The sequence below is a fragment of the Anabrus simplex genome, chromosome 7, assembly GCF_040414725.1.
Source record: "Anabrus simplex isolate iqAnaSimp1 chromosome 7, ASM4041472v1, whole genome shotgun sequence".
Lineage (NCBI taxonomy): Eukaryota > Metazoa > Arthropoda > Insecta > Orthoptera > Tettigoniidae > Anabrus > Anabrus simplex.
This window is the reverse complement of record NC_090271.1, coordinates 325,370,748-325,385,525: the sequence shown is the minus strand read 5'-3', so window position 1 is coordinate 325,385,525 and position 14,778 is coordinate 325,370,748. Positions and strand designations below refer to the sequence as shown.

General features: G+C 36.5%; 1 protein-coding gene across 1 annotated transcript in view; it reads right to left on the bottom strand.

The window, feature by feature from the left end:
- LOC136877619 (WD repeat-containing protein 43) overlaps window positions 1-14,778 on the bottom strand; it is a 161,308-nt gene that overhangs the window by 51,028 nt on the left and 95,502 nt on the right. The window contains exons 6-7 of the mRNA XM_067151797.2: window positions 13,319-13,405; window positions 2,780-2,977 (exon numbers count right to left, since the gene is read on the bottom strand). Coding sequence (XP_067007898.2) covers window positions 2,780-2,977; window positions 13,319-13,405 — 285 coding nt within the window. The remainder of the gene's footprint in view (window positions 1-2,779; window positions 2,978-13,318; window positions 13,406-14,778) is intronic.

Genomic DNA, 14,778 nt, shown 5'->3' with positions numbered 1-14,778 from the left:
CTGCCCATGTAGCTAAGATATTTGAGAGAGTATTGGAAGGAAGACTGAGGAGGAAGCTAGAAGGCGAAATGGAAGAACGGGATGGTTTTAGGAAAGACAGATCAACGTCTGACCTGATCTTTACATTAAGACATATGATGGAGAAGAGATGGGAGTTTGGAAAAGACATAGTGATGACATTTATTGACATTGAGAAAGCTTATGACAGTGTGCCCATACAGTTGGTATGGGATACATTAAGGAAAAAACAAGTTAACAGAGTGGAAGTGCAAATGATAAAAGCTATGTACAAAAATTGTGTTAGTAATGTGAAGACTAGTATAGGAAAAACAAAATAGTTTAAAATTGAAACTGGTCTCTGGCAGGGAAGTGTACTATCCTCCATACTATTCATCATAGTCATGGATGAAATTCATAAGAACATTAAACAGAGATTGGGAAGACAGGCAACAAAAGCCATGTTGTTTGCAGATGATACAATGATATGGAGTGAGGATGAAACGGAAGTACAAAAACAAGTATATATATGGAATCAAGAGATAAAAAAATTTGGGATGAAAGTAAGCACAGAGAAAAGTAAAACAATAGTGATGAGAAGGAAGGAAGGAAGGAAGGAAGGAAGAAAGGAAGGAAGGAAGGAAGGAAGGAAGGAAGGAAGGAAGGAAGGAAGGAAGAGGAAAGATAAAACTGAATGGGAATATTCTGTAATTGGTTAAAATTTTCAAGTACTTGGAAAGTGTGATCACAGAAGATGGAAAAATAACCGAGGAAATTGGGAAAAGAATACAACAAGCAAACAGCTTCTACCAGAGTGTAAGGGGTATTTTGCGGAACCAAGATGTTCCGAAGAAATGAAAGAAAGTATTGTATTCAACCTATTATGAACCCATACTAACCTGTGCAGCTGGATCGTGGACTACAACAAAATGAGAGGAGAGTAGAATACAGGCTGCAGAGGTGAAATCTCTAAGAAGTATCAAAGGCAAGATCAGAAAGGACAGAATTAGAAATGAAGAAATGAGGAAAAGGACAGGAATCTTCAAACTTCAAAACATGATAGAAACAACAAAGCTAAATTGGTATGGGCATACGATGAGAATGGGAAGAGAGAGTGTGCCAAAAAAAATTTTCAGAGAAGTTAACAGGAAAGAGACCACGAGGAAGACCGCGAAAGAGATGGACAGATACAGTGTGGGAGTGCATAGAGAAGAGGGGAGGAAACCAGATGTACTTAAAAAATGAGAAGAGTGATGGAGAGACAGGCAGCGATGGAGGTCCTTGATTTACAACCCGAAATGAATGACTCAAGTGAGGAAGTAAACCTAACGTAAAAACAATTATATGAAATACAGTGAAACCTCATTAAGACGTTTCTGCAGGGGACAAGGAAAAAGAACATGTTAAGCGAGAAAATGTACTAATGAATATATGAATAAAAACTATCCAAAAGGTATGTGAAAAAACTAGATACGATTTTTCCGACATGAGGGCATTTTATGTCGTGTATCTATGGGTACATTGAAAACTATATGCCTATCTACCATTTCTAAAGATGAGAGGAAAGTATTAAAAGGTGTGTAAAAGCCCAAGAGAACAAATATGAAAACCTGTCCAGTGGGGATTATAAAATAACAACTACACTTTTCTACAGCAAGCTGGATTTGTCAAATGAAGAGGCACCAGAGAACACAGGCACAACAGCCAGCCGCAGTCCATCCAATGGGGCCAACGGGGAACCCCTCACTCAGAACTGACTAATTACATCAGCTGTGACTAGACCTTGTAATTTCAAGAATTTCAAAATTCCTTTTTGACATCCACCGTCATAGTAAATAGAGAGGTGGGTAATCCGCCTAGTCAATACTATGTATTAAAAATTTATTTACATTTCACACTTTTAGAATATATAGTATGTTTCCAGAAATATGATCATGCTATTGGTATTGGTATTTACTGTGATTAAGTCAATATGGACCCAATACTGGCCATTATGGTTAAGATTATTAATAATCCACTGTCATTACGAAAGAGTTCCCTGATACCAGAACTTCACATCACTTTAATTTTCACTTAAGCATGTTCAACACCTTAACTGCAAATGAGTTGAACCAAACCAATTGCATGCATATTAAATTTGATGTATCTTTTAAATGTAAATAATTGTAAATGATTTTTTTAATATCTGAATTCCTCGAATAATTTAGGCATCCAAAGTTTTCGCCTGTATTTTTCGTCAAAAAAGTATGTTAATTACGCGAGAAAAATGGTATCTTTCATATCGGCAGCAGTAGTATATAGTCATCCAACTAACACAAAATTCAGCGATCTACAAGTGAAAATTTCACTGCAATAGCAAAAATATTCTCAGTAATATCTGAGCTCTGACAGCACAGGAATGTACAATAACAACTACAACAAAATAATTACAATAGGTAACCAATAAGATACTCATCATAACAGGAATTTTAATTCTTTATGGAATGCTGTGTATTGATACTACTTCACTTAGTAACATCAATTCAGTAAGTTTTCTGTATGTCAAAAACACACAGGGTTTAAATTCCCCTCTACAGCTTGTATTTAAGATTAATTTTTAATTATCCACACATTATCCCACATTATATATAGCTGAAGATGTCCTAAATTATGGAATGAAACATATAAAAGTAGTACATGTTAACAATAATGTTATTGGGAGTCTTTCCCTGTCCAGGCAGTGACTCACATAAAGCCTAGTATTTTTATTTTCTTGTTCGTCATGATAAATACTGAAGTCTACCTGAATAAGCAGCTGTGACATGTTGCCCGCTTTAGGAGGTCCTTTTGGTTGTGGTTCCGGTTTATCTAGTGCCAAGTTTGCCAGACGCTCTTCCATAGGCACATCTGACTTTAATTTGCGAATTCGCTTTGCTGGTGTAGCAGCAACCACAGCTGGTGTCACATATTCCACAGAATCCCCAGTCTCTGGAATTCGCACCTGCACATGGAACATGGAAAAATCACCATTATTATCTGATATTAATGCAATAGACATAATAAAGGTAAATCAGAGATTGTATTACAGAAACAAAATCTTAACATCAATATTACATATTTAAAAGATGACATCTAAGAATTTAGATGTATCTCCCAATTAAAAATAAAGATTTTACTAATAACAGAACATAATTTTAAAATCTCTACAACACAAAAACATAGTACCATACTCAATAACCTAATGCAATAGCTGCCTCTGTGGATCCGTGGTAGAGTGTCGACCTCCGGATCCAAAGATAGTGGGTTCAAACCCGGCAGAGGTAGTCTGATTTTTGAAGGGTGAAAAAAGTACACACTCTATGTCGTACGATGTCCGCGTGTAAAAGATCTCTGGTAACACATTTGGTGTTTACCTGACAAAATTCATTAAATCTCAGCCATAGACGCCCAAGAGAGTTTCAGTTTACTCGGTCTGCCATCCAGTAGGCTTAGTGTAAAACAGAACATCGATCGACGAGCAGACAGCCAGATGGCGTCAAATCGAAATGTCTGCACCCGGTAGTTGATGCCATACGTTTTTTATTATTATTATTATTATTAGAAAATAATAGATTCGATAATCGATTTTCAAACCATCTCACTTAGAATTGCAACTTTGAGTTTAAAAGCATCTAACTTAAAATTTATATCATAAATGCCCATGCCCCTACTAATGAAAAGAATTTCCTAACAAAGACTAGGAAAGAAGTGGAAAAGTTTTGTGATCTCCTTGACCAAACTGTAAACCAAATAAATATTAACAACATTAAGATCCTGTTAGGGGACTTCAATGCCCAACTCGGAAGAGAAAAGAAATACCGAGATATCATTGGGAAATGGCCTCCACATAAACAAACAAATAAGAATGGTCAAAGACTTGTTGAACTCTGCGGAAAACACAAACTAATCTCAAAGGCCACCTACTTTAAAAGGAGGCCCAACAAACTTAAAACTTGGAAACATCTTGACTGGATAAAAGTGGAATGGCAGCTGGATCACGTATTCATGGACAAAACCTTCCACAGAGAAATCTACAATGTTAAAGTATTAAGAGGAGTAGATATAGGTTCAGATCATTACATAGTCAAAATCAAAATTAAGTTCACACCACTAAAAAAGAAACCAAAACGCAATAAACGAAAGAGGAACTTTGATCCACACCAGTTAATTAGGAATGATAAATATAGAATGATAGAATAGAGAAGAGCCGACTAAGATGGTTTGGGCACATAAAGCGAATGAGCGACGAAAGAATGCCAAAAAAGGTGATGGAAATGCAAATCCTAGGAAGGAGAGGCCGTGGACGACCACGATTGAGATGGTAGGATACCATCCAATGCAGCATTATAGAAAGAAACTTGGACTGGGACACAGTGTTGGAGGAGGAGTGGTGGAAAGACCGAAGAAAGTGGAGAGAAACCATATTTGCCCCTACCCGGCTACAACTGGATAAAGGGAAATGATGATGATGAAATATAGAGAAGTCACACAGAACATAAAACTGACAGATAACTCAGAAGAACTTTCGCGTTTTCTCAGGTTAGGACGCATACTGGAAAAGGTACTGAGCAAGAAAAGCAACAACTGTTACTGTAAGGGTGGGGGAAGAACATTCATCTCCCAGCATGTTGTCCAGCAGACGAATGGTTAGTGATATAGGGTTAACAAGTGTCTGTGTCTGTGTCTTTTTGTTTGGAATGTCCGGTATTAAGAAGTTAACTTTCCCATAAGAGTCTGGGTTATTCTGATGGGGATTTGAATAGTATGTCTGTTAAGGGAAGTTTCACTATATATTTTATTCTGACTTTTCTCAAATCAGTTCTTAATTCTGTTTCTAAAGAGAATTTTGTTGTTATAAAACTATTGGTAATAAGTTCCATTAAATTAGAAATTTATTTTATTGTATATCCATAGTAACAACATTTCATTGCAATTATTATTATTATTATTATTATGAATGAATGGTCCCTTTCGGAACACACGAAGCTTTATTTATGATTCCGTTTGCGGAGGATCCAGGATGTTTTCATCTGTTGACTAAGATCCTTTTCCTTTCTTCCATCCACTTGGTACTTGCTCTTTTTGGTACTACATTCTCTGGAGTAACTTCCCAATTGTCAGTTTTCTTTCTATATATATTTCGATTCAAAATATCTTCACAGAGAATTTGTGCGTTCTTCATGTCCGCTTTTGTTTGTTGTATCCAAGGAAAATTCTTCAGTTTGTCAACTCTTTCAAGAACTTGGTGGGTTAGTCTAGTTTCTGAAAGACTCTTAACATGTCCATAAAATTTTAGCCTTTTTTTCCTGAAGTCTGCCGCAATATTAGATAATTTTTCTGTGGATTTCTGGGTTTGGAGGCAGTACCCTTCTTCCGTGTGTCTTGGTCCTAAAATTTTCCTCATGATTTTTTGCTCTTCTTTTAGGATATTTTCCAGTTCGCCCTTTCGATGAAGCGTTAGAGTTTCCCCTGCATATAAAGCCTCCGGTTTGATTACAGTATTGTAATGATTAATCTTAACGTGGAGAGACATACATTTTTTGTTGTAGATTTCTCTTGTTCTCCCATAAGCTCTTCTGAGTTTTTGGACACGGTTGTTTTGGGCTATTTTCTCTTGTCCGGTTGGTTCGAGGATTTCGCCCAGGTATTTGAAGTGAGGGATTCTGTTGATTTGCCCGTATTTTGTATTGAGACTATGGATGTCTAGTTTTGCACAGAAAAATTTAGTTTTATTGTTATTCTGAAGAAAATCTTGAATTTTGAATTGTGAAGAGCCCCAGGAACTTTTAGCAATTAATACAGACATGCCCATCAAAACCCCGCCTGATCTCATAAATCCCCCAACAATCCAAGAGGTGGAAACAGCACTCAAAGAGTTGAAAAATTATTAGGCATGTGGAGAAGACCAAGTTTTCGCAGAAATGTGGAAATATGCCAGTGATACAGTTCGAACATCCTTACACATGGCCCTAACAAAAATCTGGATAGCAGAAAAGTTCCCCAAACATTGGACCACAGCCATAATCCACCCACTCCACAAAAAAGGAGATAAAAGCAATCCGGATAATTATAGAGGTATCTCTCTCTTAGACTGCACATACAAGATTTTCTTCAGAATCCTATACAGGAGGATCAGAGAGCAACTAGAGGAAGAATTAGGTGAATACCAAGGAGGCTTCAGACCTTGGAGAAGCTGTGCAGAACAAATCATCACTTTAAAATTAGCCATAGCATATTACAAGAAGCAAAACAAACCTCTTGCAATAACCTTTTCGGGCTCCATCCAAAATTAACCAAATTGATTGAACTCACTTTTTTTTTTTGCTAGGGGCTTTACGTCGCACCGACACAGATAGGTCTTATGGCGACGATGGGATGGGAAAGGCCTAGGAGTTGGAAGGAAGCGGCCGTGGCCTTAATTAAGGTACAGCCCCAGCACTAAATCAAAAGTCAAGTTCAGAGGGGAATTCTCTCAGCCATTCATCATAAAAACAGGCTTAAGACAAGGAGATTGCTTGTCACCACTGCTGTTCAACTGTGCCTTGCAATAAATAATGAGGGAATGGAATAACAGCAACCCAAAGAACATCCGAATTGGAAGACCCAAAGACAACATAAGTTTAAATTGCCTAAGTTTTGCCGATGACCTTGCTCTCTTGTCCAACAATACTCAGGAAACCAGACAAGTTATATCACTACAGGAAATAGCACAGAAAATTGGTCTTGGAATATATTTTGAAAAGACAGTAATCATGTTTAATGACCCACCACTCACAAACAAAATTGCCATAAGAAACCAAGAAATCAAAATTGTAGATAAATTTAAATATCTGGGAGAAATCATAACAAATAACCTCAATGAAAAACCAGCATATCATAAAAGAATAAATAAACTGACCAGAGCACAATATGTCACCAAGAATACCTACAACAAAAAAGGCCTGTCAATAGCAACAAAATTAAAACATTACAAAACAGTCATTCAACCAGAAATAACATAAGCAAACGAAACCATCTTCAAAACAACTAACACTGCACAAATAGACAATATACTCAAGATAGACAGAAGAATCATTAGAACATGCATCAACAAATCATACCAAAAAGATGAACACTGGAGAGTAGCTTCTAATGAAACAGTCTACAAGGAAATAGAACCAGTAATGAGCTCAATCAGGAAGAAACGCATTTCATTTTTGGACATCTAATCAGGACACTAGAGAACAGGATCATCAGGAGAATAATAGAAAAATTATGGAATAGTAAGTGCAACATTAAGTGGATTACAGAAATCAAGGAATATATCAACTACAAATTACAGTGGAAGACCTAAGAAACAAAACCGACAAAATCAAGAAACTCACAAACAAACAACAAACCAGACTGCAAATCAGAATCAACAAACAGACAATAGGAAGGGTGATTTCCGATGAACAAAGAAGGATAAGATCAGAGAGAATGAAGAAATACTGGGCTGACAGGAAAGTGAAAAATTCTTTGTATAAAGTTGGCTAGAGTGGTCCAATGAAGGCCATAAAATGTACATAATAATAATAATAATAATAATAATAATAATAATAATAATAAAACTAAATTTTTCTGTGCAAAACTAGACATCCATAGTCTCAATACAAAATACGGACAAATCAACAGAGTCCCTCACCTCAAATACCTGGGCGAAATCCTCGAACCAACCGGACAAGAGAAAATAGCCCAAAACAACCGTGTCCAAAAACTCAGAAGAACTTATGGGAGAACAAGAGAAATCTACAACAAAAAATGTATGTCTCTCCACGTTAAGATTAAACATTACAATACTGTAATCAAACCGAGGCTTTATATACAGGGGAAACTCTAACGCTTCATCGAAAGGGCGAACTGGAAAATATCCTAAAAGAAGAGCGAAAAATCATGAGGAAAATTTTAGGACCAAGACACGCGTAAGAAGGGTACTGCCTCCAAACCCAGAAATTCACAGAAAAATTATCTAATATTGCGGCAGACTTCAGGAAAAAAAGGCTAAAATTTTATGGACATGTTAAGAGTCTTTCAGAAACTAGACTAACCCACCAAGTTCTTGAAAGAGTTGACAAACTGAAGAATTTTCCTTGGATACAACAAACAAAAGCGGACATGAAGAACGCACAAATTCTCTGTGAAGATATTTTGAATCGAAATATATATATAGAAAGAAAACTGACAATTGGGAAGTTACTCCAGAGAATGTAGTACCAAAAAGAGCAGGTACCAAGTGGATGGAAGAAAGGAAAAGGATCTTAGTCAACAGATGAAAACATCCTGGATCCTCCGCAAACGGAATCATAAATAAAGCTTCGTGTGTTCCGAAAGGGACCATTCATTCATAATAATAATAATAATAATAATAATAATAATAATAATAATAATCATAATCATAATAATTGCAATGAAATGTTGTTACTATGGATATACAATAAATTAAATTTCTAATTTAATGGAACTTATTATCAATAGTTTTATAACAACAAAATTCTCTTTAGTAACAGAATTAAGAACTGATTTGAGAAAAGTCAGAATAAAATATATAGTGAAACTTCCCTTAACAGACATACTATTCAAATCCCCATCAGAATAACCCAGACTCTTATGGGAAAGTTAACTTCTTAATACCGGACATTCCAAACAAAAAGACACAGACACAGACACTTGTTAACCCTATATCACTAACCATTCGTCTGCTGGACAACATGCTGGGAGATGAATGTTCTTCCCCCACCCTTACAGTAACAGTTGCTGCTTTTCTTGCTCAGTACCTTTTCCAGTATGCGCCCTAACCCGAGAAAACGCAAAAGTTCTTTTGTGCCTAATTTCATTTTAGTATTATGGAACTGCCATCATCTTAAGAACAAATGGTTAGTAACAACGTGACTATGGACTGTAGAAGAAAGACCCAACACCGCCTTCTATGTATTTCTTCCTAAATAATCAACATGTTCCTTGTCAATGGTTACATAATATTCTGCCACAACACTCTATTCTGAGGAAAGGAGAAAAACCGGTCTCGCGACTGACCTATGCACAGCAGGTGATTGATGATCTGATTATACCTCACCTTCGGCACCGGCTTACGCAGCCAACTTTGTTGCGGCGATTGAGAAAAAACAGGCAGGCCTTAAAGTGAATTATCATTCACAAATATTAATGAAACACGCTTCAAGTAGGACACAAATGCACTTGTCAACCAAGCTGCTGATAAAAAACATGATCCCATGTTCAATTTCACAACGAAATTTCCTGTGGTCATGAAGTGTGATGCTGATTGATGTTTTTGGAGAAAATGCAGTGTTAGAGAGGTTGAATCTAGAACAGAGTAAAAGAAAGAAAATCTGTGCTATTTTCTCCTTTGAACATACTGAAATTGATGTTTACTTAGTGTATTGGTTACGATGGAGTGGAGATGTCCAGTGACCAAGAATCGAACAAGTGCTTTCCATGCAGTGATGACTTCTAGGACCTTGAAAATAGAAAAGTGTGCTTGTATAGGCCTATGTGTATTTTAAAGTTTTGGTTTACTTTTATTATGTGCATAAAGGAGCAACTGCAGATATTGGTGATTTTATTTGCGTGGTCCCACAGATGAATGTTGTTGGTTTTTTTAATTTCTATTTGCTTTACATCGCATCGACACAGATATGTCTTACGGCGATGATGGGATAGGAAAGGCCTAGGAATTGGAAGGAAGCGACCGTGGCCTTAATTAAGGTATAGCCCCGGCATTTGCCTGGTGTGAAAATGGGAACCCACGGAAAACCATCTTCAGGGCTGCCGACAGTGGGGCTCAAACCCACTACCTCCCGATTACTAGATACTGGCCGCACTTAAGCGATTATAGCTATCGAGCTTGGTAGACGAATGGTTAGTGACAACGTTGGACATAGGAGAGTTTAGTGATCAAGGATTAATAGACACTAACTACGAAAATAACAGCTCTAAAGGAGTGCGAATAGTGCTTCCAAAATGCAAAACCAGCTGCTGAAGGAGTAAGAAAGCTGAAGCTCTATTTCTTGAATAAAGGTGATGCAGGTGGATTACAAATTTCAAATGACCTTAATTAGTATTGTCAGTGTCAAGCAGACCCAAATTTGACCAATTCCTTAAGTTAGCCTAGTGTCTTTTATGGACATGATTTGCCATAGGCCTGCTGTACACATGTGAACGGAAGCAGAGGGCCTAGTGTTATAGTGAAACTTCCCTGATTTTTGTATGTTCTGCCTGTTGTATACCAAATTTTTCTTTCAGTTCAATACTTCACAAGAAAAATTATCAAATCTTGTCAAAGATTGTTCAACACTGCTGAAAGCTCGACAAGATCTGAAAAGATTTGCTAAGGTTAAATAGCATTTTGTTTTAAAATGGTCGAAAGGCAAGCAGCAACTGTAGTTCTTGAACTCAAAAAGAAGAGAAATATGCAATAAAGCATAACTGACACGGGAAAAAAGATTATTAATGTAGTTTACCTTCACCATAATTTTTGCAATGTATTTATTACCGTATCATTTGCAGATATGTTATCATGCATTTACTCGCATGAAATGAATAAAAATGAAGTAATGCAACAGAAATTCATACTGTATTTACGCGAATAATCCCTGCACCCTAACTTTAGAAAGGCTGATTTTGAAAAAAAAATGCCAACACTGACTCAAACAAAACCCGCACCCCAATTTCTTGCCTCAATTTTTTTTAAATATGCGGGTATTATTTGCGTAAATACGGTATATTATTACATGAAAAATTAGGAATTCACAACATCAATATGTGAAGATTGTCATATCTTGAACATAGAGGATAGTGTTATTTATAGGTTACAGTACGTCCGGCCCCGCGGTGTGGGAGGCAACGCGTCTGCCTGTAAATGATTAATATCCCTGACATGGGGACGGGGTGTTTGTGTCGTTCTTAATGTTCCTTTCCTCACATTCAACACTTTACACCTCCGCCATTTCCAAATACACACAGGTTCACAACATACGGTGCAAAGTAGGGGCAAAAGATCTTCTTAGGTCGATGCCCTGAATAAATAGCATTTTAAATCAAATTTTAAAATATAGGTTACAGTACGGTAATAACATTAAAGCTATACATTTCCTTGAGATATTTTGTTTGTAATCTCCTCGTACGCTGCTGTTTTCCTCATTTTATTGTGGTACTCTATGGAGCCCACTGAGTATAGGCAGGCCGTGCCTCATACTTAGCAATTAATCGGTAATCCCTTGGCCATGAAGACGAAGCCATTTTCGTTGTTATGATTCCCAGCAACCCAGCATGCCTACCAAACTAATGTGCACCATTAATACTTAAATTCCATCCGACATTTCTGCCAAAGACTTGGCAATTCAATTCTTTGATCAATTACAACATGTTCTAATTCGCTTTGAAAACTTTTGAAGATTTCTCAAGTACTGCAAGTGATGTGAGTAGTAAACTTGTGAAGTATTGCAAATTCTTGTGAAGCCTTTTAAAGGCTTGAATTTGACAAAATTTTGACAGCCTATCTCTAAGGGCTAATCTCAAGAAACACTGACTGGATTTTGATGCGGTTTTCATCATTGTATTAAGCATTTCTAGAGAAAGGTTTATGTATAGAAACATTCATCCACAATCAAAGGAAATGATGCAGGAATGATTTCATTAAAGCAAGTCGAAGTACAAAAAAGGCCAATCGTGTGCCTTTTTTGCTTACATTGGCTAAACTGTTAAAGATGTACATCTATACTATGAGGGTAAGAACAGTTCAGCATGAAAAGTTCTATAAAAAAAAAAAAGTCCATCTATCTTTAACACATACCCTACTATAAGCGTTTTAATGTTACAGTAACTATTTAAATGGAGGAAGTCGGGGAAAAAAACTGTTGTCCGTGCGCCTGTTTTACCTTACACTGGCTAAACCATTAAAAATGCATCTATACTAATGACGGTAAAAATTGTTCAGCAGACTAATTCTACAAAAAAGCCTGCAACAGCTTATATCTAGGCCGATCCTTAACGCATAACCCACTATAACTGTTTTTATGTTACAGTTTGCATTACAAACACGTCAAATTTAAAAACAATTTTTTAAACTAGTAAATAATTATCAAAATGAATGGTTTATTCTGCTCAAGAAACTAATGTAGATTAAATGAAATTTACAGAATATTATTTTCATTTATACTTTTGCGCAATCTTCATTCTGAAATATGGACATGTAAATGTCCAGCTTCAGAGTTTATATCAACCTTAGCACCGCTAGACATCTCGTTTAATAAATCATTCAAAGATCACATTTGCCAAATTTATGAGGAATGGATGGTATCTGGTTCCTTCGATCCTACAAAAGGAGGCAACAGTAAGAGAACTACCCTACAACAAGTGTGTTCTTGGTTTCTTCGGACATGGGCTATGATCACAGAAAAAAATATCGCAAAAGAATTTTAAGGAGACTGGGGTGTCTAATGTAATCGGAGGAAGATGTTCTGTGGGACGACGAGATGGATGCAAACTATGATGATATGCTGATGAAGATGATCCATCTACTGGTATGTCTTCCAATTAAAGCTGTGTAGAGTAAAACAGAGATTCTGTATTTTATTTACTTAAATAAAAACTAATTTTGATACACATGTTATGCATAATATTTAACTGCAATTTGTGTGCTGGTAAGGTTGACACCAAGGTCGAGATAATTAGTACCGTGCCACTTTTGAATTTGACTAAGGCATGGTATTTAAGGAAAAGTCTCAAACTGCTCAAAGTTTATTTTAGTTATTTGTCATTAAATATTAATTTAAAAAATAAATGAAGTATTTGATATTATTTACCATAACTTTACACCCAATAACTTTGTAGTCATCAAGTAAGCTCAATGTAACTCTCCCCGCCTGTATATTTTCGGCCTCTCTACATTTTACGAAAACAGGTGGAAATTATAGAAGTAAATATGGTAAGTAGTTTAGGATCGTGCGAAATGAAGAGCTCTGAGAGAAATGCCAACGGTCAGGCTCTACTGAATGGATATCATAAGCAAGATAATTTTAACAAATAGCACTATTACAATATTTCAGTTCATTATAGCAACATTTCACTGTAACTTACTTTGTATGAATTTCAGAACATCACCAGAAGTAATAAAATATTTTACACCGAAAAGAGCTAAATCTTATAAAATGAAAGTTCTACCAAGAAACAATCAATGAGGAAGAAGTATCCTTCCCTCCACACTTGAAGTGTATACTCTCAAGAACACAACTAATAAAGGGGAGAGGAGGATGTATCATCATCTTACCTTAGAAACAGCTTCTTCCTTTGACACAGACATTTTCCTGGGATCTTGCCTTACGATACACATGATCTTTTCCTGGTAATCAAGAGCCTGAAAGACAAACAATTATGATGGGATTTTATTCAATCAATAAATTGATCAATCAATCAACAAACACATACAGGAAAGCAAATTCCAAAATCTAATTACCCAAGAGAGAGAGAGAGAGAAAATCCACAAGTGATAGCTGCCCTAGAACAAGGGGTACCATACGGTAACAGCATCGAAGTGATAGTAATTTTCACACTATTTATATATATATATAAAATAAGAGTTTTGTCTGTACATTGCTCAAAATTTGAAAAGGATGGTATTTCTGTATCAGTCATGTCCATAGTAACAAGGAAATGCATTTTTTAATTTTCCGTAATTTCTGTCTGTCTGTATGTATGTACACACATCACGAGAAAACGGCTGAAGAGAATTTAATGAAAATCGGTATGTTAAGTCCGGCAATAAGTCACTACAATCTAGGCCATAAATAATATTTTTCACGCTGAGAGAAATGGTAGTTTAGGGGAAGGCCTAAAATTTAATTCTCAAATATTTGTTATTAGTTGTCCCATCGTAAATAAAATCGGTATGCAAAGTCGGGGAATAAGTCGCTACAATCTAGGTCATAAACAACTTTATTCACGCTGAGCGAAATGGTAGTTTAGGGGAAAGCCCAAAATTTAATTCTCCAATATTTGTGTTATTAGTGTTATTGACAATTTCTATTAAAAAAAAGTTACATAGTATTAAATTCCCAATCATTTAGGTCTTAAACATTTTGACTGTACCAGCTATGATAACAGAGATATTTATGTATATGGATTTTTGTTGCTAAGATCATACCAGCGCTGTCACGAGAAAATGGCTAAACAGAATTTAATGACAATCGGTATGTTAAGTCTACGCTATAATTAATTTTATAAGACGGCCTTATTACAGAGTCGAAAGAAAACCGAATGTGAAGGCCTACAATACAGAAACTTCATAACATTGATCAACAATAATATTACATTGACCATTGTTTGTTGAGATTTGCTTTGTGTCTCTGCTGCCATTCATCTCCGATAGATGGGATTACTGCGGTATACCGAGGTTTTTTAAATTTGCTCTACGTCGCGCCGACACCGATAGGATTCATGGCGACGATGGGATACGAAAGGGCTAGGGTGGGAAGGAAGCAGCCCCTACGTTAATTATGTTACAGCCCCAGCATTATCCTGGTGTGAAAATTGGAGATCACGGAAAACCATCTTCAGGGCTGTCGACAGTGGAGTTCGAATCCACTACCTCCCGGATCCAAGCTCATAGCTATGCGCCCCTAACCGCACAGCCAACTCACTCGGTCGTACCGAGTATAACAGCCTGCCTGAATATTGGCGGGAAGAAGCTGGCGAGTTATATAAATTTCTGATACTACTGATAAGTAACAA